Raw genomic sequence first — 23,569 nt, 5'->3', positions numbered from 1 at the left:
AAATATATGGAGCTTACTTTGTACATGACATGGAATATCTATCATGACTCCTGCTGCATTTTAATTGTTGTTAAGATTCATGGATAAGTTTCTTTTAGAGTTTTAGTTTGATTTGGTTGTGCAAAATGGTAATGGTAAGAGTTCGAGTCTGGATAATTTCGGTTTCACTTCAGTCCTATGCATTAAATGTGCAGTTTAGTGCTGCTTACGGTCGATATCGAAAATCTCAACCGTTCGTTTCACACTCAAATTCAACACGGATAATTTGCCCCGATGCAAAGTGGTATATGCTCCCCTTGTGCTTTTCCACGATGCAATAATGGTATAGTCCACTTTTGAGTTTTAACAAAATCAATCAAAAGTAGGATTCCAGGAGGGCCATGTGAGCCCTACTCTATCCTACGGTGAAGAAGCTTAAAACCAGCACATAGCTCATGGTCACAACTCACAAGTCACAACTAACAACCTAAAGCAAGCCGTCTTAATTTTGTGCGTTTCAAAATTAGGTATTGGACATCAGCATTGCTCCATCGTGAGATTCATTCAAAAAGAAATGCATGGAAATAACCGAAATAACCAATGACTCGAGATACAGAATTGGAATCTAAACTTTACTAATTCAACTTTCACTTTTGAGTGTTTTGGGAGACAGAGAGATGGATGTGAGAGAGGAGGAGGTAGTGATCGTGGGAGCCGGAATAGCAGGCCTTGCAACAGCAGTAGCTCTGAGGAGAGTTGGAATTCGAGTGTTAGTGCTGGAGAGATGGGAAGAGCTTAGAGTCACTGGTGCAGCCCTTCTGCTCTTCTCAAACGCATGGTTTGCTCTTGAAGCCCTCGGTGTAGCTCACAACCTCTCTCCTTTCTATGTCCCAACCCAGAAGTAATCAACCACAACTACCAACTCCTTCCTTCAATATTCTGTGTTTCTCTCGGTTTTTGGGTGCGAGATAGCCTGTTTTATTCTCTTTCTCCTGACTCATATATTGGTGATGGTGGTTGTTTTCAGGGGTAGAATCACCAACGTTGCAACTGGAGCTATAAAAGATGTCCCTTACTCCGGGATCCAAGGGTAGAGATCGTTCTATCTTGTTTTTTTTTTTTCTTTCCAATTTTTGTTATTTAGTTGGTTCACGAATTATGTTTACCAAAAAAACAAAGAGATAATTGACAATGGATCAAGGTTCATTTTTGTGTTACTGTAATAAATGTTTTTTGTTTGGAAAATGTAGGAGAAAGGGTCCTATAGTTGTTCACAGAAGAAAATTGTTGGAGACTCTTGCAGAGGAATTGCCCCCAGATACAATACGTTTCTCTTCAAAGCTCATTTCCATACAATCCTCCAAAACACCCCAAGGCTCTTTTGCAACCACTCTTCAACTGGAAGACAAAACCATCATCAAAGCCAAGGTTCATAGAAATTTAATTACAGATAGAAGATGTGGTACAAGTGAATTTGTATAAATTAATTAACATACGGCCATGAATGCTTGCAGGTCCTGATAGGGTGCGATGGGGTACATTCAGTAGTGGCGAAGTGGTTGGGCCTCATGCCTCCTGTAACCTCTGGGCGCAATGGCATTCGTGGCTTCTCTGTGTATCCCCAAGGCCATGGTATTGCCCAAGCATTCCACCAATTTGTAAAACCAGGCCTAAGAGGTGGTTTTGTTCCCATCACTGATAAAGATCTTTACTGGTTCATGTTTTACTATCCAGATCCCATGAGTAAGCTTTTCTTTAATTCCTCAATGTGTTTCTTCATTTCTCTTATTCAAATTCAATAAGCACACACCATATCCATGTTTTTGTTATTTCAGGCAATGAAATTCTGGTAGATCCACAATTGATCCAGAAGAAAGTGTTGGAAGACTTGGCCAAGGACTTCCCTCCAAAATACTTGGAAGTTATCAGACATTCTTTTCTGCCTGCATTAACATGTGCTCCTTTAGTACTGAGATATCCTTGGGACCTTCTATGGAAGAATCTAAGCAGAGGTAACGTTACCGTCGCCGGAGATGCATTGCACCCAATGACACCTGACATTGGCCAAGGTAGTTGTTCAGCACTAGAAGATGCTGTTGTTCTTGGTCGACATATTGGGAATTCATTCCTCCAAAACAAGGGAATTGTGTCTGAGGAAGTGTCAAAAGCCATTAATGGATTTGTTGTGGAGAGGAGATGGAGAGTGGCTGGCTTGATAACAAAGTCTTATCTTTCTGGATGGGCTCAACAAGCAAGAAGTACAGGATGGTGGACGAAGCTCATTAGGGATATTATCTTCTTTAAACTTCTTTACAGATTTGTCTTTGATTCTATTTACTATGATTGTGGGAAATTGCCAAGCATTTCCCTGCCAAATGGGTCCCAGATGGAGTGTAATAAGAATGATTAGGCTGATTATTACTGATAATTTTATAGAAATTACTGAGTTTACTCCACCAATTTGAAGGAAAATGTGCTCTGTGATTGGCAATAAATCAAATATTCTGGTATTCGGTTCAATCATATGGCTGATCATCGCACCATGGTCTTCCCCTTCTTCTTTGTTTGTTTGTTTGCTGGGGTAATGATTAAGTCTGTTGAGAAACTGAAGAAGGCGAGGATGAACAAAGTTCTAACAGTCACACAGTGGTAATCGGTCAATCATTTACTTCTGATAAGGATATAGTAGACGATCTGCAACAACATTCGACCGTCTCGGTACATACATTATTCTAAAACACAACCGTTTAGTAAAGAGGTCATGGGTTCTAATATCAAGTTACTTATTTTCAAAAAAAAAAAAAAAAAAAAAAACTATTTTCATTCATTTAATTTCTCCTCTTTAAAGTTAGAAAAGAAAATTTGTTTCTCAGTGAAATTAAATGAAAGCATTAGCACTACATCACATAAAACCTGATTACTAGAAAAACAACATAAACTGGGCTAGATTAGCGGAATAAATAAATTTTATTGTATAAGTGAGCGTTTGATCTTTGGGTTGAGTAAATGAATTATTGCCTTCGCAATTAGCTCTGTTTGCAACTATTCTAGATACTGAGGTCTCGCCGGGAGTCGAACCCAGGTCGCTGGATTCAAAGTCCAGAGTGCTAACCACTACACCACGAAACCACTTGATGTTTTATAGGCCACAAAAAATTTACCACCATTTCCATATTTTAATTATTACAAAGCATTTCTTTCTCTCATTACTGTCTGCCAAAATCCTTTCTAGATTAATTTTGTTTCAAAGGCTTCGTATTGAAGTGAGATCCATCTGGGCTAGCTTACATGCAATTTGATTATATTCTCACGAAGATAGCTTTGTAACTATTTGAATATATATGATAGAAGTTGGTCTAAACCTCATACTATGAGAGAAGATTGTTTTACTGACTGAGCCAACTCCTTGAACCAATTCCATGGTGAGATTTTCTTAATAAAAACGATAATGTGTATGCTTTCAATTGAATCACTACGTAATCATCCAAAAAAAAAAAAAAAGCGTGGAAATAACCGTTAGCTCCACACAAAAACATATAATCCATCAATGATCGAAGTGTCCAAAAATGTAAACTCGTGTTTTCAGTCCCAAATTAAGAGAGCCCCCAGAAAAATGCCTCCAGAATACGAATCTTGATGTCAGTCATGCATAAAATTAGTTTATAAATGAAGTCCCTTCCTCTGCATCAAACACTGATCACCCTAGATCATCTTCTGTAGCTCTCAACACCATTTCCTGCAACACAATTTTAAGAAAGGTATGGGAATGAGAGAGGAGGATGTAGTGATCGTTGGAGCTGGGATCGCAGGGCTTGCGACAGCAGTAGCTCTGAGGAGAGTTGGGGTTAGAGTTTTAGTGCTGGAGAGATGGGAAGAGCTTAGAATCACTGGAGCAGCCCTTGCTCTCTACTCAAATGCATGGTTTGCTCTTGAAGCTCTAGGTGTAGCTCACAAGCTCTCACCCTTCTATGTTGCTACCCAGAAGTAATAAAACACACAACTAGTTCTTCCTCCTTTCTTGGGTTTTCTCCTACTTTTAGCTATCATGTCTTGGTGTGTGTCTGTGAGATAATACTCTGCTCATGTATGGGTTGATCAACTGCTGTTTTTGTTTTCAGGGGTCGAATCACCAATGTTATTGATGGAGCTGTTAAAGAGGTCTCCTATTCTGGGGTTGATGGGTGTGTTGCCTGTTGCTTTTCTAGTTTTTATTTGTTTCACACAAAGGATTAAGAAAATTAATTAGGATTCTCCAGATAAGAAACTGGTTAATTTACTATTGGTATAGAAAAAGTTTCTAGTGTTGCTTCAATGATTATGGTATTCAACTGTTAAAAACCCTAGAAACCTTTTCGGGTGATTTAGTTAATCAAGTGGGTAATGATGACCATGTCACAAGTGTTTTTTGTTTGGAAAATGTAGGAGAAATGGACCTATAGTAGTTCACCGGAGAAAATTGTTGGAGTCTCTTGCAGAGGAATTGCCCCCAGATACAATCCGTTTCTCTTCAAAGCTTGTTTCCATACAATCCAACAAAACACCCCAAGGCTCTTTCATTGCCACCCTACAGTTAGAAGATACTACCATAATCAAAACAAAGGTGTGTAGAGGTTTAAAAGATGGCAAGTGAATTTGTTTTTGTAGTTTATAATGAGTATAAACATATGGCTATGAATGAATGACAGATCCTAATAGGGTGTGATGGAGTGCACTCAGTGGTGTCAAAGTGGTTGGGTCTCAAGCCTCCAGTACCGTCGGGCCGCAACGGCATTCGGGGCTTATCTGCATACCCCCAAGGCCATGGATTTAGCCAAGCACTCCACCAATTCGTAAAACCAGGCCTAAGGGGTGGCTTTGTTCCAATCAATGATAATGATCTTTATTGGTTCATGTTCTACTATCCAGAATCTGCAGGTTAGCTTTCCTAATCAAATTACAAGATAATAATTTGATCTTATGGATAAAGTTGTTCAATTCACTGAAGAGAGATGTTCATGAATGTTTTTTTAATCCCATCTTCCATGTTTTTGTTATTTCAGGTAATGAAATTCCAGTAGACCCTTTGTTGATCCAGAAGTTAGTGCTGGAAAATTTGGCCAAAGACTTTCCACCAAAATACTCTGAAGTTGTCAAACATTCTGCTTTGCCTACATTAACATGTGCCTCCTTAGTACTTAGGTGTCCATGGGACATTCTCTTGAAAAACCTAAGCAGAGGTAATGTCACAGTTGCCGGTGACGCATTGCATCCAATGACCCCTGATCTTGGTCAGGGTGGTTGTTCAGCACTAGAGGATGCTGTTGTCTTGGGCCGGCATATTGGCAATTCATTCCTGCAGAAAGGGCAAATTGTGCCGGAGGAAGTTCCCAGAGCCATTAATGGTTATGTCTTAGAGAGGAAATGGAGAGTGGCTGGTTTGATAACTAAGTCTTATCTTTCTGGATGGGCTCAACAAGGAGGTGGTTCAGGATGGTTGATGAAGCTCATTAGGGATATTATCTTCTTTAAACTTCTGTACAGATTTGTCTTTGATTCTATATATTATGATTGTGGGAAATTGCCAAGCAAGTGCTTGCGCAATGAGTCCCAAAAGGTGGGTAAAACTGAATAGATTCACTAGTACTGATGATCAAACTTAATTACATAAAGAAATCAAGTATGCTTGTCTTTTTCTCAATTATACTTTATTGATAACGGTGATGAATAAGCTTAGTTCTTGGGAGTGAAATTATAAAACTCTACTAGAACACAGATAAATCTAAAGTTGGGCATTTCTTGAATTTATCTATAGAAGGAGAAAAGGAAAATGGGCATTGCTTTTATTTTATTACCTGCGTTTTGGAAGACGTGATTGACTTGACTTGCAATGATGCTTCACTGAATCACCCCTTACGTCACAAATGCATCAAATAGAATAAATGCCATCATTCGGTTCGTAACATGCTCCAAACTCTCGTATTTTTAATTTTTAATATCTGCATCCTGGACTTCCCCATTCACCTTCATCGATCGGAACAGGTATTAAATTAATTGTCTTCCTTTCCAAACCTCATCATCAGGAATCTAAGGACCACCAGAGAAAGGGAGCTCTGGTGTTATGATTTAGCTATATGGTTTGGGAGAGAGTAGAGCCTGAGTGATCAGAAAAGATAAGAAACCATGGAAATCAGCGAAGATGTAGTAATCGTAGGGGCGGGGATCGGCGGCCTCGCGACGGCCTTAGCTCTAAAGAGGGTCGGTGTTCGAGCCTTGGTGCTGGAGAAGTCGCCGGAGCTCCGAGCCACTGGTGCAGCCATCGGCCTCTTTTCCAATGCTTGGGTTGCTCTCCATAGTCTTGGTGTAGCTCACAAGCTCATCTCCACCTATCCTCCTACGTTGAAGTAAGCTACAACTACCGCACACACTCTCTCTCTCTCTCTCTGTGTCTAGCTGATATCAATTAGTTGAGCAGAACGATCCAGGTATTAATATCACTAATCAGCATGTTTGGAATTCAGGGGATCCGTCACCAACGTTGTTACTGGAGCTTCTCAACAAGTTTCTGTTTCAGGAGGTCCTCAAATTACAGGGTAAGTTACTGTTCCCACATGACCCTACAGATTCTCTTTAGGGCATGTTTGATTACATGAATCTGGAGGAGATTTCAAATCTATAGAGTCATAATTTATAAAATTAAATGTTTGGTTGTAGAATGAAATTTGTGGATTCATCCTAAAAAAAACTATTTGATCGACATGATTTTGTGAATGTGCAAATGTATAGCTTTTTTGAAATCTCTGGATTTCACCCCTTACTCATAAATCCACGTTTTTAGTGTAAAAATATGAATTTCTAGATTTCATGAATCTAGAGATTTTTACAACCAAACGGGTATAATTCTCAGATTCATGAATCCAGAGATTTCACATTCATGTAACCAAAAAGGCCCTTATTGCATATTTTGTGTTCTCCAAAGATCGTTTTGTTTCCTTCAAAAAAAAGGCAACAGTACTGGCAATAGTAACTCTTTAACTCATAAAAGGCTTGATTAACTAACCAAACCCAAATGAAAACTAAACGGTAGCTTTCTTGAATTCAAGCTTGTGTCCAAGCCCAGTTCTCCACCAAATCTAACTTGTACTTGGGCTTTGTGTAATCCAGGAAAGGAAATTATCTTAGAATAGTACACAGGAAAGCTCTCTTGGAGGCTCTGGCAGAAGAATTGACCCCTGAGACCATCCGTTTCTCCTCAAAGCTCATTTCAGTTCAAACCCGTATAACAGATGAAGGATTTTCCATTGCCACCCTGCAATTAGATGATGGAACTATCATCAAAGCCAAGGTAAGTATGATAATGGCTCAGAGCTATATATATAAAGATCAGTTGTATGGATACATTTATGAAATCAATTCGCCTACAAGCAGTGAGCTACATTGACCTAGTTGGAGTATCTAAAACAACATCGACCCATTGCATCTGTCTCTAGCTCTTGAATAATCCTTACTGGCCAAGATTGAATTGTAGTAGATACTTAGTCCTTTGCGGCTGATTTTGCCAAAAAGTCAAGTCATTTTTCAATCCACTGCTTCTAGATATGGATGGACAGTTCCGGTATTTCTTTTTAACTTCCTACTATGGCCATGTTGGCATGTCCCATGACAGGTCTTGCTAGGGTGTGATGGAGTGCATTCGGTGGTGGCGCAACGGTTAGGACTCAAGGCTCCAGTGCAGTCTGGCCGGGTTGGAATTCGTGGCTTAGCTATGTTTCCTCAAGGCCACGGATTTAAACAGGAATTTGCACAGTTTGTAAAACCTGGGTTAAGGGCAGGTTTTGCTCCCTTAAATGATAAAGAACTTTACTGGTTTATGGTTTATTATTCAAGCTCCACAGGCAAAGAATTTGGAGGAAACCCTGAACTGATTTTAAGGGAAGTGATAGAGAACTTAGGGAAGGACTTTCCTTCAACATTCTTGGAAGTTGTTCGGCATGCTGACCCTGCTTCGGTGACATGTGCTCCTTTGATGTTTAGGCGGCCATGGGACATCATACAGGGATGTCTCTGCAAAGGAAACGTAACAGTTGTAGGAGATGCAATGCATCCAATGACACCTGATCTCGGCCAAGGTGGATGTTCAACACTTGAGGATGCAGTGGTTCTAGGCCGCCACATTGGGAATTCATTCCTTCAAAATGAGCAGCAAATCATGGTGGCAAATGTGGAGAAAATCATAGAAGAATATGTCAAGGAAAGGAGATGGCGTGTCTCTGGTTTGGTCATTGCATCCTATCTTTCAGGTTGGGCGCAACAACTAAAATCAAGATGGTTGACGACACTAATTAGGGATATAATCTTCTATAAGTTGCTTTTCAAATTTATCTATGGTTCAAGACACTTTGATTGTGGGGAGTTGCCTAGCGTTCCCACTAAGGTTGATTAGGGCCTTCTTAGTGAACCTTGTGTGGTGGTAGATGAGGCTCTATGGGAGGAGTAGCTTATGGTCTTGTAATGTTGTTGAAAATCTTGAGTTCACATGTATCATTTACACTTGAGAGACCCTAAACCTAATTGCAAACCCTGCGATTCAAAAAGTTTGATTTAATTTCAGTCTCTCATTATATAATTTTTAGTTCCTCTGTTTTCTAGCATGGAGGGGTTAGTATAGCTCTCTTTACACCAGAGTGACTTGCCTGTGTTTCTAACTAGTGCAGATACGCCTCCTATTCTTCAGATTGTATTAAACACTTAACTCAGTCCTATGAGAATTATGTTGCTTGCTCTGTAAGATTTTCAAGTGATTCTTACAGAACTAGGGGCCAGTGAAAGGTCACATATGATGCCAGCCCCACCGCTCTGAACATGATTTGCTTAAGTTTTTTATTAAATTGATTCTGTAACTATCAAGGGCCACCAAATGAATCTTTGGTGGTGTGAATAAACTTCCGGCCAATGGTAGTGAAAAGTATACGCAATTACAAATGGAGATGATTTGGGTATCTGGGCTTGAAAGAGAACAGAGCGTGAGTGAGAAAAGAGGGAAACCATGGAAATCAACGAGGATGTGATAATCATAGGTGCAGGGATCGCAGGCCTTGCAACGGCCTTGGCTCTAAAGAGGGTTGGTGTTCAAGCCTTGGTGCTCGAGAAGTCGCCGGAGCTCCGTCCCATTGGTGCAGCCATTGGTTTATTATCCAACGCATGGCTTGCTCTTCATCATCTTGGTGTAGCTCACAAGCTCACATCCACCTATCCCCCAATGTTGAAGTGAGTTCCAACTTCCAACTCTAATCTCTTTCTTTCTCTAGTCGATACATATTTTTTATTTTATTTTCCGATCTAGAAAGATTTAGGTAATCTAATAGCTCATCATCATTTGTGGAATCTGGGGATTCGTCACCAATGTCACTAATGGAGCTACCCAAGTGGTTTTGTGGAAAAGTAAATTTCTTACTTTTCCTTTAAATCCTAAAATGGTATAGTGTTTGGTTACTTGGGGTGGAAAAGTGGGAGACAAGGTTCTTGACTGCTGATGTGGTAGTTCAACTTTTCTACCCCATGCTATTTTAAAACTCCACATATTTGGTGGGATTTTGTAGAAAAGTTGGGAAAAGTAAAAAGTAGGACCCACCCCATCACTTTTCCACAAAACCCTTTCTTTTCCTTTTTTTTTCTCTCACCCCACTACATGTGGGACCCACATGTTTTTTTTTTCCCACCCCTTTTTTTCCACCCCACCTTTGCAAACAAACGCAGCCATACGGATTTTGCTTCGTAGGCACTGCTCTAAGCAGGGTCATGATGAAAAATTAGACCTTTGATTAAATTGGTTATCGTACATTTTATCCATGTATAAAAAAATGAATTTTTTTTTGGATAAAATAAAAAAATGATTTTCAGTAAAAACAGACTCGGTTCGGTTCGCACGATTCACAACGAACAATTACATAACCAAAACCAAAAAAAAAAGGAAAAAATCGTCTTCTCCCTACGAACTGTTTCGTCCCGTCAAAAGGATCATAGCGTGATACAAGTGGGCTTCAAGAATTTGATTTTATTTGATTGCAGAAGAAGAAGAAAATGATGACTGTTGGCACAACCAGTGCCCCTTCTCTACGGGCAACCACCGACCTTTCCCTCTCTCTCTCCTCTATTTGAGTTCAGATTTGGAATGTAACAGCGAAGTCATGTGGTGGGTTAGGAGAGAAATTAATGGAGCTGAGATTTGTTGGGTTTCGAAAGATCTCCATTACTTGGATTATGGGGATGAGGAATGTTCCTTTGAAGTGGGTTTCAACCGAGATCCTAAGAAATTCGAATAAGAGATTTGGCTTTTTTTTTTTTTCTTCTCAAATTTCAGTGACAAACCCTTATCTATTTTACCCAAAGAAGAAAAAGGAAAATCAATGCTTCTCCTTTCTTTGTCTCTGTGTCTATTTTCTCGTATGTTACAACCGATTGATATGGCGATTATGGTAAGTGTTCGGCATTTCCCATTTTCAAGCGATCGATTGATTTTCTACTTGCAGTTGCGGGACAAATCGGATGATTGGGAGAAAGGGTTTTATTTCGGACAACGCTCTCTATCTTTTCAAACCCAACTGAAACCCCCTTGTCCTCTCTGCCCTCCAAATTGATCGATTAATAAACAATCCAGGAAGCTTTCAGCAGAGTTGCAGAGCAGAGAGAGAGGGGATAGAAGAGTTGCGGGGCAAATCGGATGATTGGGAGAAAGGGTTTTATTTCGGACAACGCTCTCCATCTTTTCAAACCCAACTGAAACCCCCTTGTCCTCTCTGCCCTCCAAATTGATCGATTAACAAACAATCCAGGAAGCTTTCAGCAGAGTTGCAGAGCAGAGAGAGAGGGGATAGAAAGAGAGGACAAGATTGAGAGCGTTGTCCTAAATAAAGAGAGCGTTGTCCAATTACTTGCCTTCAAATAAAAACTTACAAGTTGGAAGTCGTGATTGACTTTGTCTGCAATGGTGCTTCACCTGAATCACGCCTTTGTTACAATTGCATTCTTCGCTAAATAAAACAGAATAAATGCCATCATTCAGTTCGTAAATCCTACAGATTTTGTATTTTTTTTTCCCATACACCTTCATCGACCGGAACAGGTATAAAGTTAACTCTTTCTTTCTAAACCTCATCATCAGAGATCTAACAATCTAAGGACCACCCAAGAAAGGGATCTTTGGTTTTATGATTTGGTTATATGGTTTTAGTGCGAGCAGAGCCTTGGTGATCGGAAAAAGATAGAAACCATGGAAATCAGCGAAGATTTAGTAATTGTAGGGGCAGGGATCGCAGGCCCTTGCAATGTGGCCTCAGCTCCAAAGAGGGTCGGTGTTCAACCTTGGTGCTAGAATTTCCTTAGTTGTATCTTCGAAAGGGATGAGCAAACTTTGGATAACTTTTGTGTTCTCGCAACGAGCTAACAAATATCCTGGCAATGGTAACTCTTTAATTCATAAAATGCTTGATTAATTAGCCATACCCAAATGAAAACTGAATGCTTTCTCGAATTCAAGCTTGTGTCTGTTCTTCCCAAAATCTAACTTGCACTTGGAGCTCTTTGTAATCCAGGAAGAGAAATGAATTTAGAATGGTACACATGAAAGCTCTGTTGGAGGCTCTAGCAGAAGAATGACCCTGAGACCATCCCTTTTTCTCAAAGCTTATCTCCATTCATACCCACATAACAAATGAAGGATTTTCCATAGCCACCCTGCAATTAGAACTATCATCACTAAGGCCAAGGTAAGTATGATAATGGCTCAGAGCCTTAGTGGGTTAAGGTCCAAAATCGCTGTTTTTAACTTCATATGGCTGTGTCGGCATGGGGAGTTAGAGATTGTCGTCTGCAAAAACTCTGAATCCTTAAATCGCATGGGGTAATGGATTCTAATAATTTAAAAGAAGAGATGAATGATGAAGTGGACTCCAGAATTTCAAATTTTGAAAACTTAAAAAGTAATAAGTGTAAACCCAAACCAAAATCAATATCCTCTTTTGGGCATAGTAGTGCAGGCTGTGCAGCATGAGAGAGTGATACCTAGATTATCCAATTTAATGATTAATATTAAAACCTTCATTTAACTTTACCGCAAAACCCAATTGGATAATTCTCTTTTTGATTTCCTTCCACTGCAATTTACTGGCAATTCTGAACAACGATGTGCACAGTCCGGCAGACTCTTGCTATTCGAATGTAAACTCTTCAAAACCCCTTTCCCCATCTATCCTTCACTGGTTGACAATGGTTAACAGCTACAGTAATCTCTTCTTTCCGTAGCGGAGATCAACGTGGCCATCATTTACGCTTCCTCATCTATTGGGCTTGTTATGTTCGATTTGGATGATTTTCCTTCCCACTCCTGCTATTGCTCAAGCTCAACCACACTACCTCGACGACAGCCCTAACTACCATTCTCTGCACTTCTTTGGTTTTCTTTAGTGGGGAGTTTAGGAGATTAATTATGATCCATCGGAAATGGGGCAATATAAGTTAATGCACTTAAAGAGAATTAGTACATAAGTGTCTCACACATAAATGACTTTCTTTTATTACCTGCCCTTTGGAAGCCGTGATTGACTTGGCTTGCAATGGTGCTTTTTCGCACCGAATCACCCCTTCCGTCACAAATGCATAAAGCAGAATAAATGCCATCATTCGGTTCGTAACCATGCTCCAAATTCTCGTATTTTTAATTTTTAATGTATGCATCTTGGACTTCCCCATTCACCTTCATCGATCGGAACAGGTATAAAATTAACTGTCTTCCTTTCCAAACCTCATCATCAGGAATCAAAGGACCACCAGAGAAAGGGAGCTCTGGTGTTATGATTTGGCTATATGGTTTGAGAGAGAGTAGAGCCTGAGTGATCAGAAAAGATAAGAAACCATGGAAATCAGCGAAGATGTAGTAATCGTAGGGGCGGGGATCGGCGGCCTCGCGACGGCCTTAGCTCTAAAGAGAGTCGGTGTCCGAGCCTTGGTGCTGGAGAAGTCGCCGGAGCTCCGAGCCACTGGTGCAGCCATCGGCCTCTTTTCCAATGCTTGGGTTGCTCTCCATAGTCTTGGTGTAGCTCACAAGCTCATCTCCACCTATCCTCCTACGTTGAAGTAAGATACAACTCCCGCACCTCTATCTCTCTCTCTGTGTCTAGCTGATATTAATTAGTTGAGCAGAACGATCCAGGTATTAAGATCACTAACCAGAATGTTTGGAATTCAGGGGATCCGTCACCAACGTTGTTACTGGAGCTTCTCAACAAGTTTCTTATTCAGGAGTTCCTCTAATTCAAGGGTAAGTTACAGTTCCCTCGAACCTCAAAATCCACAAACTGGAGGATCTAGGTGAACAACTCAAAACCCATTTCAACCGCGCCGACAATTTTAAGTTATTCCAATTTCTTGGTAGTCCGACAGTGCCCTATAAACCACATGACCCTCCGTGGAAAAAGAAAAGAAAAACAACAACACTGGCAATAGTAACTCTTTTAACTCATAAAAGGCTTGATTAATTAACCAAACCCAAATGAAAACTATAACGCTTTCTTGAATTCAAGCTTGTGTCCAAACCCAGTTCTCTGCCAAATCTAACTTGTGCTTGGGTTTTGTGTAATCCAGGAAAAGAAATGAATTGAGGGTGGTACACAGGAAAGCTCTGTTGGAGGCTCTAGCGGAAGAACTGACCCCTAAGACCATTCGTTTCTCCTCAAAGCTCATCTCAGTTCATACCCATATAACAGATGAAGGATTTTCCATTGCCACCCTGCAATTAGATGATGGAACTATCATCAAAGCCAAGGTAAGTATGATAACGGCTCAAAGCCTTTGCCGGTTAGATTCCCATACCTACTTTTTTATATATATAAAAGATCAGTTGTATGAAAAGATAAAATAAATTGCACGACGAGCAACATTTATGAAATCAATTCAGCCACAAGCAGTGAGCTACATTGACCTAGAAAGTAGAAAACAACATCGACCCATTGCATCCTTCTCTAGCTCTTCATAATCCTTGCTGGCCAAGATTGAATTGTAGTAGATAGTTGGTCCTTTGCGGCTGATTTTGCCAAAAAGTTGGTCATTTTTCAATCCACTGCTTCTAGATATAGATAGACAATTCCCGTATTTGTTTTTAACTTCGTACTATGGCCATGTTGGCATGTCTCATGACAGGTCTTGGTAGGGTGTGATGGAGTGCATTCAGTGGTGGCGCAACGGTTAGGACTCAAGGCTCCAGTGCATTCTGGACGGGTAGCCATTCGTGGCTTAGCTGTGTTTCCTCAGGGCCACAGCTTTAAACAGGAATTTGCACAGTTTGTAAAACCTGGGTTAAGGGCAGGTTTTGCTCCCTTAAATGATAAAGAACTTTACTGGTTCATGGTTTATTATTCAAGCTCCACAGGCAAAGAATTTGGAGGAAACTCTGAGCTGATTTTAAGGGAAGTGATAGAGAACTTAGGGAAGGACTTCCCTTCAACATTCTTGGAAGTTGTTCGGCATGCTGACCCTGCTTCAGTGACATGTGCCCCTTTGATGTTTAGGCGGCCATGGGACATCATACAGGGATGTCTCTGCAAAGGAAACGTTACAGTTGTAGGAGATGCAATGCATCCAATGACACCTGATCTAGGCCAAGGTGGATGTTCGACACTTGAGGATGCAGTGGTTCTAGGCCGCCACATTGGGAATTCATTCCTTCAAACTGAGCAGCAAATCATGGTGGCAAATGTGGAGAAAACCATAGAAGAATATGTCAAGGAAAGGAGATGGCGTGTCTCTGGGTTGGTCATTGCATCCTATCTCTCAGGTTGGGCGCAACAAATAAAATCAGGATGGTTGACAACACTAATTAGGGATATAATCTTCTATAAGTTGCTTTCCAAATTTATCTTTGGTTCAACACACTTTGATTGTGGGGAGTTGCCTAGCGTTCCCACTAAGGTTGATTAGGGCCTTCTTAGTGAACCTTGTGTGGTGGTAGATGAGGCTTTATGGGAGGAGTAGCTTATGGTCTTGTAATGTTGTTGAAAATCTTGACTTCACATGTATCATGAACATTACACTTGAGAAACCATAAACCCTATTGCAACCCTGCGATTCATGAAGTTTGATTTAATTTCAGTCTCTCATTATGTAACTTCCAGTTCCTCTGCTTTCTAGCATGGAGGGGTTAATATAGCTCTCTTTACACCAAGGTGACTTGCCTGGTTTTCTAACTAGTGCAGATACGCCTCCCATTCTTCAGATTGTATTAAACACTTAACTCAGTAACTTTCAGCTCCTCTGCTTTCTAGCATGGAGGGGTTAATATAGTTCTCTTTAGACCAAAGTGACTTGCCTGTGTTTCTAATTAGTGTAGATACGCCTCCCATTCTTCAGATTGTATTAAACACTTAACTCAGTCCTATGAGAATTCTATTGCTTGCTCTGTAAGATTTTCAAGTGATTCTTACAGAAGTAGATGGAATTGGTTTTCTTTTACACCCAGTGAAAGGTCACTTATGATGCCAGCCCCACCAATCTGGACATGATTTGCTTTAAGTTCTTTATTAAATTGATTCTGTAACTATCAAGGGCCACCAAAGGAATCTTTGGTGGTATGATTAAACTTTTGGCCAATGTTAGTGAAAAGTATAGGCAATTACAAATGGAGATGATTTGGGTATCTGGGCTTCAAAGCGAACAGAGCGTGAGTGAGAAAAGAGGGAAACCATGGAAATCAGCATGGATGTGGTAATCGTAGGTGCAGGGATCGCTGGGCTGGCAACGGCCTTGGCTCTAAAGAGGGTTGGCGTTCAAGCCTTGGTGCTCGAGAAATCGCCGGAGCTCCGTTCCACTGGTGCAGCCATTGGTTTATTATCCAACGCATGGGTTGCTCTTCATCATCTTGGTGTAGCTCACAAGCTCACATCCACCTATCCTCCGACATTGAAGTGAGTTCCAACTCCAACTCTAATCTCTTTCTTTCTCTAGCCGATATATCTCTTTTTTTTCTTCTTTTCCGATCTAGTAAGATTTTGGTAATCTAATAGCTCATCATCATTCGTGGAATCTAGGGGATTCGTCACTAACGTTGCTAATGGAGCTACCCAAGAAGTTTCACGTACAGGGATTCGATTGATTCAAGGGTTAGTTACCTGTTTCTGTTTGTCATGATGAGTTGCACCGCAATTAATAGCGTTCCTGAGTTCAAACTTACTTCGGAGTTCTGAACACATTTCTCCCTAATCTGCCTTACACTTGGGCGTATATATGTAGAATCCAGGAAAATAAATGAATTAAAAACACATTTGTGTTATATAGAACAAATTTAAATTCTTTCATCTAAATTTTGTTTTCCAATGAAAACTTCTAACTTGGTCACATTAATTGATCGCAAATCTCCATTTAAGTGTTCTCTCTTTTCTTTCTTCTTTTCTTTTCTTTTCAAAAAGAAAAATAAAAAAAAATGGGCGATAGGAGAGCATCTCATCAAATTCATTTTCCACAAAATTGATCGAATTACTTTAACAAACTTGAGCACATGGTTTTGTCAAAACAACTTTAAGTACAAAAATTACTGATGAGATTACAAAGCACAAAACCAGATTAAAGGCTGAGACTTGTAACTCAGGCCATCATTTGAAGTTTCAGAAAAACAACCAGGTTGTAACAACTGACGCACCTTTTCTTCTTTATTTTTCTTTTTTTTTTTGCGTGGAAGTTTTCAACGCATGATCTCCTGTACTCAACAAAAGATTTACTTCCACCGCATGATCTCTTGTACTCAACAAAAGATGTTGTCGCTGCCTCTGGTTTTGGTTTCTCATCCTAAACCACCACATCTCTCAGTCAATAATACATAATTCCACTTTCAAGTTTCAACTAATAGTCGATTAAAATAGAGAAATGCTCTATGATGGAAAACCAATTCCAGCACTAGGTAGAAGTCACGTCCAACTCCATAATCCTTTTTTTTTTCTTTTTGTTTAACAAAAAAGGTAAGCAGTTTTTCGAACTAAGCTTCACTGCCTCGCATGGAAGACTGAAACCCTTCAAGCCTCAAGAGAGAGAAAAAATGTTAAAAAAAAAAGGAAGCAAACGAATTCTAAGAGAAGAATTCCGAACCCTAGCTTCGGATAAGGGTTAATCTGCGGTTACCATTTACACTTTTGCAACCCGTCACTTCAAATCAAATTGGTCCAAACAATTTGGTAATGAACTCTGTGACCTGGGCAAAATTAATTGAAAGGGTTTTGCTTTGATTTAAAGCACTTTGACAAGACGTGGTTTGCTCTAATTTAAAAAAAAGGCAAAAACCTTCAAATCTTCAAACCTTCTTTAACTTCTCAAACATCGAAGTTATAGCCAGCGTGATTCTCAAGGTTCATAAACGGACTTCATGTCTCGATCAAAGCTTAGAATCAAACATAGAATCAAACATTTAATTCTCAAAAAAACGATGGAAACATTGAATCAATCATTAATTCTTGAAAAATGAAATAAGCGGATTATCAAGGTTCCGCCTACAATTTCTTAAAGCTTATCTAGAAGTTTTAGTTCGATAAAAGTCTAAAGGGCGATTGAACAGCTATTGCGAACAGAGAACTTCCACGCAAAGAAACAATGGTTCAACCTCAATTTCTTTATTCCAAGTAAGAAATTGTAGGCGGAACCATTGATAATCCACTTACTTGTGTGGAAGATTTACTCACTGATTCGCAAATAACTTCGAGCAACGTTCAATCACCTTTTAGACTTTATCGAACTAAAACTTCTAGATAACTAATGCTTTAAAATTGTTAGGTGCTTCTAGATAACTAATGCTTTAAGATTGTTAGGTTTATGGTTTAAACACGATGTTGCTTAAAGCATTACACCCTGAGTATCTAGTTTGGAATACCCAGACCGCTGCTTCTAGCTAGTATTTATAGAATAAATATTGAATTCTATTGGTAATTGAACTCTCTTACAAATGCTCATTACACCGTTAGATCGTAACTAATTTGATGACTCATATTAAGAACATAAGTTGAGTATGACTCAAATACCTCAACAATAATTTGGGTATAACTTGAGTACCTCAACACAAGTTAGGTAAGACTCAAATACCTCAACACTTGCTTCAGGGACTTGAGCTCCTCTAATGTTGGGGTGGCCATGGGATCTCATATGGGGACACTCTTGGACGACACATTGGGAATTCATTCCACCAAAATGGTCTGCAACTCATGCCGGCAGATATGGAAAAAGCTATTGATGAGTTTGTCAAGGAGAGGAGATGGCGTGTCTGGTTTGATCACTGCATCATATTTTGCAGGCTAGGCACAGCAAGTGAAGTCAAGATGGTTAACGACACTAATTAGGGATATCATCTTCTATAAGTTGCTTTATAATTTTATCTTTGGTTCAACATACTTCGACTGGGGGAGTTGCCTAGGGCTCCCACTAAGGTTGATTAGAACTCATTGCTCTCTTGGTTTTACCTGTGTTCGAAAGAGAAGCTTTTATGGCCTTAAGAGTGCTATTGATCAAAATCCATTATCGATCTGTGGGCAGAAAAAAATTCGCTTTGTTCATGTTACTCTTCGATTGACGAAAATACTCAAATACGAATTGAACCACCGGACAAGACAGATTTTCTTTCTTTGGTGTCAAAATAAGACGGCTGCATTTTACTTTTTTTTTTTTTTTCCTTCGACAACCTAACCTCCCAAGAACAGTCATAAAGAGATTATTCGTATCATCAAAGATATAAGAAGATAAAGAGATTCATTACCCAAAAAAATAATAACAAAGAGACTCGAGAAAGCGTGAAGAGGGTAAGTTAGAGAAAATGGAAATCAGCGAGGATATAGCAATCGTAGGTGCGGGAATCGCAGGTCTAGCAACGGCTTTGGCTCTTAATAGGGTTGGTGTTCGAGCCTTGGTGGTGGAGAAGTCGCCGGAGCTCCGAGCAACTGGCGCTGCAATTAGTATCTTATCCAATGGATGGATTGCTCTCCATCATCTCGGTGTGGCTCACAAGTTCGCCGCCTCTCCTCCTTCATTGAAGTAAGCTCCACCTCTATCTCTCTCTCTCTCTCTCGCGCTGATAATAGTTTGACCGGAATAATTTATGTAATCTGAAGATTGATCATCATGCATCGAATTCAGGGGATTCGTCACCAACGTCGCTAATGGAACTACTCGAGAAGTTTCTTATACTGGGGTTCAACAGACACGAGGGTTAGTAATCTTTATCGTTACTTTCAAAAGTTATATATTTCCCTCAAACCTCAATTTTTCACAAATCACAAGTGTCTGACTGAAGAGCTCATACATAAACCCAATTCACCGGATAACTTGTGTTTGAGGCTGTTTGGAGTGCAGGAATAAAAATGAACATAGAATGGTCCTCCGGAAAGCCCTTTTGGAGGCTCTAGCAGAGGAACTACCCCCTGGGAGCATCCGTTTCTCATCAAAAGTCATCTCCATCCATGAAGACTCCTCTCTTCTTAGACTGCAATTAAGTGATGGAACAATAATCAAATCCAAGGTAAATATGACGAAGACTTCAAGCTTTAGAAGTTTCAGGTTCTCTGAATTGTCCTTAGTTTATGCAATGGCAATGGCAGGTCTTGGTAGGGTGTGATGGATTGCATTCGGTGGTGGCACGATGGTTGGGACTCAAGGATCCAGTGCATTCAGGCCGGGCAGCAGTGCGTGGGTTGGCTGGGTTTCTACAGGGACATGGATTTAAACAGGAGTTCCAACAGTTCGTGAAACCTGGAATAAAGGCTGCTTTTGTTCCCATAGATGATAAACACCTTTATTGGTACATGAATTATCATTCTAGCTCCACAGGCAAGTCATCTTTCTCCATTTTCAGTTCTCTATTTTTCTTTAGAAACACAACTTTCATCTTGTTTGTCTTTTCAGGTGAAGAGTTTGAAGGAGACCCTAAACTAATTCTGAGGGAAGTGAAAGAGAACTTAGCAAAAGATTTTCCTCCAACATACTCAGAGGTTGTCTGGCACGCCGACCTTGCTTCCGTTCATTGGGCTCCTTTGATGTATAGGCGGCCATGGGACGTTATACGTGGTCAACTTTGCAAGGGGAATGTTACAGTTGCAGGTGATGCAATGCACCCAATGACACCAGGTCTTGGCCAAGGTGGAGGTTCAGCACTTGAAGATGCAGTTGTCCTTGGCCGACACATTGGGAATTCATTCCTCCAAAATGGACAACAGATCACATCTGCAGATGTGGGAAGAGCCATTGAAGGGTATGTTAAGGAGAGGAGATGGCGTGCTGCTGGTTTGATCACTGCATCCTTTCTTTCGGGCTGGGCACAACAAGTGAAGTCAGGATGGTTGACAAAGCTCATTAGGGATATAATCTTCTATAAGTTGCTTCACAGTTTTATCTTTGGGTCCACCTACTTTGACTGTGGGGAGTTGCCTAAGGGGCACTCCAAGGTTGCATAGAGCTCTTGATCCCTTGGTTGTCATATGTTAAGGTTGATGAGCCTTAGAGTATGTAGGAACAGTTTATGAGTCTTAAAATGTTATTGCAAAGACCTCAGATTAATTCAGGATGGTGCTGAATAGCCATCCATGGGTGAATGAAAACTTTCCCCAAGTAAAGAGATGATATCTTTGCTATAGTTCTACATTAACTATCACAATTTCATGTAAACCAATTGTTGCAACCTACCATGTAAAAATAATATGTTGCCCATCACCGAAAGCTGGGTCCCTTCATGGTGTTGATGCTTTTTGTTGCAAATAATAGTAATAAGACCAAGACTGAGAACTTCTCAATCACTTTCTCCTTGACGGATCCCGGCTTAGGCCATGCTTCTTCAAGGTCTTAATGTAATTCCTCATTAGAGTAAATTTACTGCTTCCAAGATAATACAGATAATCCCATGTATAGATACCTGTTTTATGTAAGTCATCGAAAACTATCCTGTTTGAACCCCACGACATCGCGAAACAAAACTGTTAGATCCTGCATACTAGAGGAAATAAAAATAAAACTAAGCAGGTTTTGAAGTACCTCACTCCATAGTTTCCTACAGGTTCTGCAGACATGATCCCCACATGACGCCTGCCAAATATTACCTTTTCACCTCCCACTGACCTAATTTTACTATCAGCAGCAGGGCTATGTGTTCGAAGAAACTCAGCTGATAGATTGAATGCATTCTTATCAGCAAATTCCACCTTCACATTCTTAGGGGGAAGAAGCATAAATTTGGTCAGCCGTGGAGCTTGTGTGGAAGTGTGAACATTTTGAAGGGTCCTCTGGAGTGCTGCTAACATTGTTTGTGATATGGTTGAAATCTACCTGCATAAGCACCTACAAAAAACACGAGTTCAATAAGAGGGACTTTCTACCTCAAGTCCATTACAGGTTTACCAGCCAGCCCGTCTTGGTAAAGGTCCATTGCTATCTATTTATCCCAAACTGGAAAATTGGAAGATCACTTGACGTTCTAGAGCTGACTAACAGACAACCCACCCTCTTATATGCTAAAACAATGCCCCTTGCTGATGGGTGCTTTTTCTCAGAGTATGAGGAAAGATGAGAAACTTATCAATGATGTTTTAGACATGGTTTTAGTTTGCCTAAAAAAACACATGGTTCTAGAACTTTGGATCGAATCAGCCAATCGGTACTGCAATTCTAGGGTAAGGGAAGAATCTGGCCGTTTCCAATTCCACCCATTTCCAGCTGATTGGAGGATGCCTCTGCCTCCACCTCTTTCACCAATATTCATAAGAAAGGGGAGAAACGAAGCAGAGTGACATCCTTGATCATATTACTACAAGAACCTCAGAAAAGTATATACCTAATGTTCAAAATACCTTTGGATAGTGACATGAAGTTAAGATGGAAAGATTTAGTTATCATGAAGCTAAGGTTGATGTTTAAGCAAGCCAACCTATACCAAGTGCCAGAAAAGAGTTTTCTTCCTCTCCCTCCTTCATATGGTAAATCAAAATCAAGGAATTTGACGATTGCCACCTAAGACATTGCGTCAAGAGAAAACTTCAATCCAAATTAGTTATGTGTGACCAAAAACATTCTGAATGTTACCAATACAAGTTCCCGCACATTACTAGCTCCACAAAAAGTGGGTTTTCAAGTTTTCTTTCCCAAGAAAATTTATCAAGTGTATCAAGATTCATGAGTACCAAACTTGTACATAGAACTAGAGGGGGGATCTCGCGGCATAAATGAGAGATATAATTAACAGCATATCCCCTTCCGGTTCAATGGAAAAAGCATGGAAGGGTATGCAGATCCTCATGAGCACCTCAAAATACAAAAGAAAGTAGGACAAATGACACCAAAGCTTTGAATCGGTTCCGTAACAGAAAAATATGAAAGATAATTAGCACAACAGGCTTGAATGGATTCCGTAACAGCATATATAAAAGATGGGGAGAAAAAATAAAATCGTATAACTAAACTGCAATTAACCGTATACCTACACTGCAATTAACTCGTAGAATGCAGGATTCGTACTTGGGAGCGAGCAACACAGATGGGTTCTTCTCGCACAAACACTAACCCATGAAACAGCGACGATCGCAGTTGCAGAGGATAGAAGATGGGAAAAACAGCAGCTTCTGGTTTCCTTCAACAAGCGTTCTGAATCTCGACATAATCTGCGATTCTTGTTTGCTGCGTATACTCGCAGCTCCAGGTGCGCGACACGTAGACACAAATGATCGACGGTGGAAAATATTCTCTCTCTCTTCTCTTCTCTTCTCTTTTCTTCTCTTCTGCCCTGCTCCACGCCTCCACCTCTTCTTCTCCACCTGTCTGCCCTCCTTCCTTGGAACCCGACAAATAGCGGAGATTTCTGTTCTTCACCGCGAACACCCGAACCTTCGTTTCGTATCTGCTTGAGTTCTTCGGCTATTGCAGATTTTTTATTCCCCCCCTTTTAATGGACGCTTGTAAAGTAATAAAGATCTGCAATACAGTGAGAGGCGTAACCCTAATCTCTGAATCTCTCAATTCCACAGATTAGGGCTTTAAAAGCCTCCACTCATTTATCTGGAAGGTTTCATTACAGAAGCATCACAGAACCTCAGCATTGTAAATTTGATCTTCCTTAACGATTGGCTTTTTTATTTTTCTGCTCTCATAAACTCTCATAAACTCTCATAGACTTTCTTTTTTTTTTTTCTTTTTGAAAAATACTCTCATAGACTTTCTCGCGCCCCCTATTTTTTGGTAAAACTAATGATCATATGATACTCATATGAAAAATAAAAGTTATTTATAGTTAAGTTTTTTTTGCAGTTAAATAGCCCATAAAATTATCTAGTGATAGATAGAATATGGGAATTCCTTCACTCACTTAAAATGTTGGATATGAGAGAGTATTAAATGGGAGCTAATTATGTTATTTCATTATTCCGAAGACATTTACAGGATTCACAATATTGCTGAAATTCGATGGTTTCGGTTCATGACAAACCGAAACTGAGGCCGAACTGCACGAATAATCCAATGCCGCCTGCAACTTTCCGTTCCCTACTTGATTATTAGCAATACACTGCATTTGCCCAGCCAAGTTAGTTGATACAAAGGTGCCACCACTGCCATTTGC

At 40.1% G+C, this 23,569-nt stretch overlaps 6 protein-coding genes and 1 non-coding gene across 11 annotated transcripts; 5 read left to right on the top strand and 2 right to left on the bottom strand.

Moving 5' to 3' along the window:
* The first annotated feature begins 656 nt into the window (after window positions 1-656).
* Window positions 657-2,395, top strand: LOC149008734 (monooxygenase 2-like). The gene is made up of 5 exons (XM_089163361.1): window positions 657-880; window positions 1,007-1,069; window positions 1,230-1,407; window positions 1,494-1,722; window positions 1,815-2,395. The coding sequence occupies exons 1-5, from the start codon at window positions 657-659 to the stop codon at window positions 2,387-2,389; spliced, it is 1,269 nt and encodes a 422-aa protein (XP_089019487.1). The 3' UTR covers window positions 2,390-2,395.
* A 641-nt stretch (window positions 2,396-3,036) lies between these two features.
* Window positions 3,037-3,108, bottom strand: TRNAQ-UUG (transfer RNA glutamine (anticodon UUG)). The gene has a single exon. It is a non-coding gene; the product is annotated as a tRNA-Gln (tRNA).
* A 588-nt stretch (window positions 3,109-3,696) lies between these two features.
* On the top strand, window positions 3,697-5,590 carry LOC149008732 (monooxygenase 2-like). The gene is made up of 5 exons (XM_089164031.1): window positions 3,697-3,963; window positions 4,098-4,160; window positions 4,402-4,579; window positions 4,665-4,893; window positions 5,019-5,590. The coding sequence occupies exons 1-5, from the start codon at window positions 3,740-3,742 to the stop codon at window positions 5,588-5,590; spliced, it is 1,266 nt and encodes a 421-aa protein (XP_089020157.1). The 5' UTR covers window positions 3,697-3,739.
* A 350-nt stretch (window positions 5,591-5,940) lies between these two features.
* On the top strand, window positions 5,941-8,859 carry LOC149008731 (monooxygenase 2-like). The gene is made up of 4 exons (XM_089163572.1): window positions 5,941-6,359; window positions 6,477-6,548; window positions 7,120-7,300; window positions 7,622-8,859. Exons 1-4 carry the CDS (start codon window positions 6,139-6,141, stop codon window positions 8,396-8,398), a joined length of 1,251 nt encoding a protein of 416 aa, XP_089019698.1. The 5' UTR covers window positions 5,941-6,138; the 3' UTR covers window positions 8,399-8,859.
* A 3,817-nt stretch (window positions 8,860-12,676) lies between these two features.
* LOC149008730 (monooxygenase 2-like) lies at window positions 12,677-16,325 on the top strand. The gene is made up of 5 exons (XM_089163571.1): window positions 12,677-13,086; window positions 13,199-13,270; window positions 13,594-13,774; window positions 14,149-15,908; window positions 16,032-16,325. The coding sequence occupies exons 1-4, from the start codon at window positions 12,866-12,868 to the stop codon at window positions 14,923-14,925; spliced, it is 1,251 nt and encodes a 416-aa protein (XP_089019697.1). The 5' UTR covers window positions 12,677-12,865; the 3' UTR covers window positions 14,926-15,908; window positions 16,032-16,325.
* Window positions 16,326-18,625: 2,300 nt separating this feature from the next.
* On the top strand, window positions 18,626-20,423 carry LOC149008729 (monooxygenase 2-like). Of its 2 annotated transcripts, XM_089163558.1 has the most exons (5): window positions 18,626-19,008; window positions 19,111-19,182; window positions 19,327-19,492; window positions 19,572-19,800; window positions 19,876-20,423. In XM_089163558.1, the coding sequence occupies exons 1-5, from the start codon at window positions 18,791-18,793 to the stop codon at window positions 20,421-20,423; spliced, it is 1,233 nt and encodes a 410-aa protein (XP_089019684.1). In that variant the 5' UTR covers window positions 18,626-18,790. The 2 variants fall into 2 exon arrangements, with proteins under 2 accessions (XP_089019684.1, XP_089019683.1); XM_089163557.1 differs by having other exon boundaries at window positions 19,572-20,423.
* LOC149008728 (Myb domain protein) lies at window positions 19,378-23,123 on the bottom strand. Of its 4 annotated transcripts, XR_016174654.1 has the most exons (4): window positions 22,440-23,122; window positions 20,998-21,300; window positions 20,653-20,907; window positions 19,378-19,456 (listed from the first exon to the last, which is right to left on the bottom strand). XR_016174654.1 is itself a non-coding variant. In XM_089163560.1 (3 exons), the coding sequence occupies exons 2-3, from the start codon at window positions 21,261-21,263 to the stop codon at window positions 20,760-20,762; spliced, it is 414 nt and encodes a 137-aa protein (XP_089019686.1). In that variant the 5' UTR covers window positions 21,264-21,300; window positions 22,436-23,123; the 3' UTR covers window positions 20,273-20,759. The 4 variants fall into 4 exon arrangements, 3 of the variants coding, with proteins under 3 accessions (XP_089019686.1, XP_089019687.1, XP_089019685.1); XM_089163560.1 differs by lacking the exon at window positions 19,378-19,456 and having other exon boundaries at window positions 20,273-20,907; window positions 22,436-23,123; XM_089163561.1 differs by lacking the exon at window positions 19,378-19,456 and having other exon boundaries at window positions 20,273-20,907; window positions 22,474-23,123.
* Window positions 23,124-23,569: the final 446 nt, after the last annotated feature.

Source organism: Hakea prostrata, chromosome 7 (assembly GCF_041222555.1).
Source record: "Hakea prostrata isolate BN-2017 chromosome 7, UWA_Hpros_2, whole genome shotgun sequence".
Lineage (NCBI taxonomy): Eukaryota > Viridiplantae > Streptophyta > Magnoliopsida > Proteales > Proteaceae > Hakea > Hakea prostrata.
Note: the sequence above shows the minus strand (reverse complement) of the source record. Positions and strands in the feature narration are given on the sequence as shown.

What these genes read in the sequence shown, in the direction of transcription:
- LOC149008734 (XM_089163361.1), top strand. Translation starts at nt 657, where the DNA reads ATGGATGTGAGAGAGGAGGAGGTAGTGATCGTGGGAGCCGGAATAGCA. An exon ending in TTCTATGTCCCAACCCAGAA is followed by an intron (nt 881 to 1,006) that starts GTAATCAACCAC and finishes GGTTGTTTTCAG; the next exon opens with GGGTAGAATCACCAACGTTG. An exon ending in CCTTACTCCGGGATCCAAGG is followed by an intron (nt 1,070 to 1,229) that starts GTAGAGATCGTT and finishes TGGAAAATGTAG; the next exon opens with GAGAAAGGGTCCTATAGTTG.
- LOC149008732 (XM_089164031.1), top strand. Translation starts at nt 3,740, where the DNA reads ATGGGAATGAGAGAGGAGGATGTAGTGATCGTTGGAGCTGGGATCGCA. An exon ending in CTACCATAATCAAAACAAAG is followed by an intron (nt 4,580 to 4,664) that starts GTGTGTAGAGGT and finishes AATGAATGACAG; the next exon opens with ATCCTAATAGGGTGTGATGG. An exon ending in CTACTATCCAGAATCTGCAG is followed by an intron (nt 4,894 to 5,018) that starts GTTAGCTTTCCT and finishes TTGTTATTTCAG; the next exon opens with GTAATGAAATTCCAGTAGAC.
- LOC149008731 (XM_089163572.1), top strand. Translation starts at nt 6,139, where the DNA reads ATGGAAATCAGCGAAGATGTAGTAATCGTAGGGGCGGGGATCGGCGGC. An exon ending in GGAGGTCCTCAAATTACAGG is followed by an intron (nt 6,549 to 7,119) that starts GTAAGTTACTGT and finishes TGTGTAATCCAG; the next exon opens with GAAAGGAAATTATCTTAGAA. An exon ending in GAACTATCATCAAAGCCAAG is followed by an intron (nt 7,301 to 7,621) that starts GTAAGTATGATA and finishes GTCCCATGACAG; the next exon opens with GTCTTGCTAGGGTGTGATGG.
- LOC149008730 (XM_089163571.1), top strand. Translation starts at nt 12,866, where the DNA reads ATGGAAATCAGCGAAGATGTAGTAATCGTAGGGGCGGGGATCGGCGGC. An exon ending in ACCTATCCTCCTACGTTGAA is followed by an intron (nt 13,087 to 13,198) that starts GTAAGATACAAC and finishes TTTGGAATTCAG; the next exon opens with GGGATCCGTCACCAACGTTG. An exon ending in GAACTATCATCAAAGCCAAG is followed by an intron (nt 13,775 to 14,148) that starts GTAAGTATGATA and finishes GTCTCATGACAG; the next exon opens with GTCTTGGTAGGGTGTGATGG.
- LOC149008729 (XM_089163557.1), top strand. Translation starts at nt 18,791, where the DNA reads ATGGAAATCAGCGAGGATATAGCAATCGTAGGTGCGGGAATCGCAGGT. An exon ending in GGGGTTCAACAGACACGAGG is followed by an intron (nt 19,183 to 19,326) that starts GTTAGTAATCTT and finishes TTTGGAGTGCAG; the next exon opens with GAATAAAAATGAACATAGAA. An exon ending in GAACAATAATCAAATCCAAG is followed by an intron (nt 19,493 to 19,571) that starts GTAAATATGACG and finishes TGGCAATGGCAG; the next exon opens with GTCTTGGTAGGGTGTGATGG.
- LOC149008728 (XM_089163560.1), bottom strand. Translation starts at nt 21,263, where the DNA reads ATGTTAGCAGCACTCCAGAGGACCCTTCAAAATGTTCACACTTCCACA. An exon ending in GTAGGAAACTATGGAGTGAG is followed by an intron (nt 20,908 to 20,997) that starts GTACTTCAAAAC and finishes GGGTTCAAACAG; the next exon opens with GATAGTTTTCGATGACTTAC.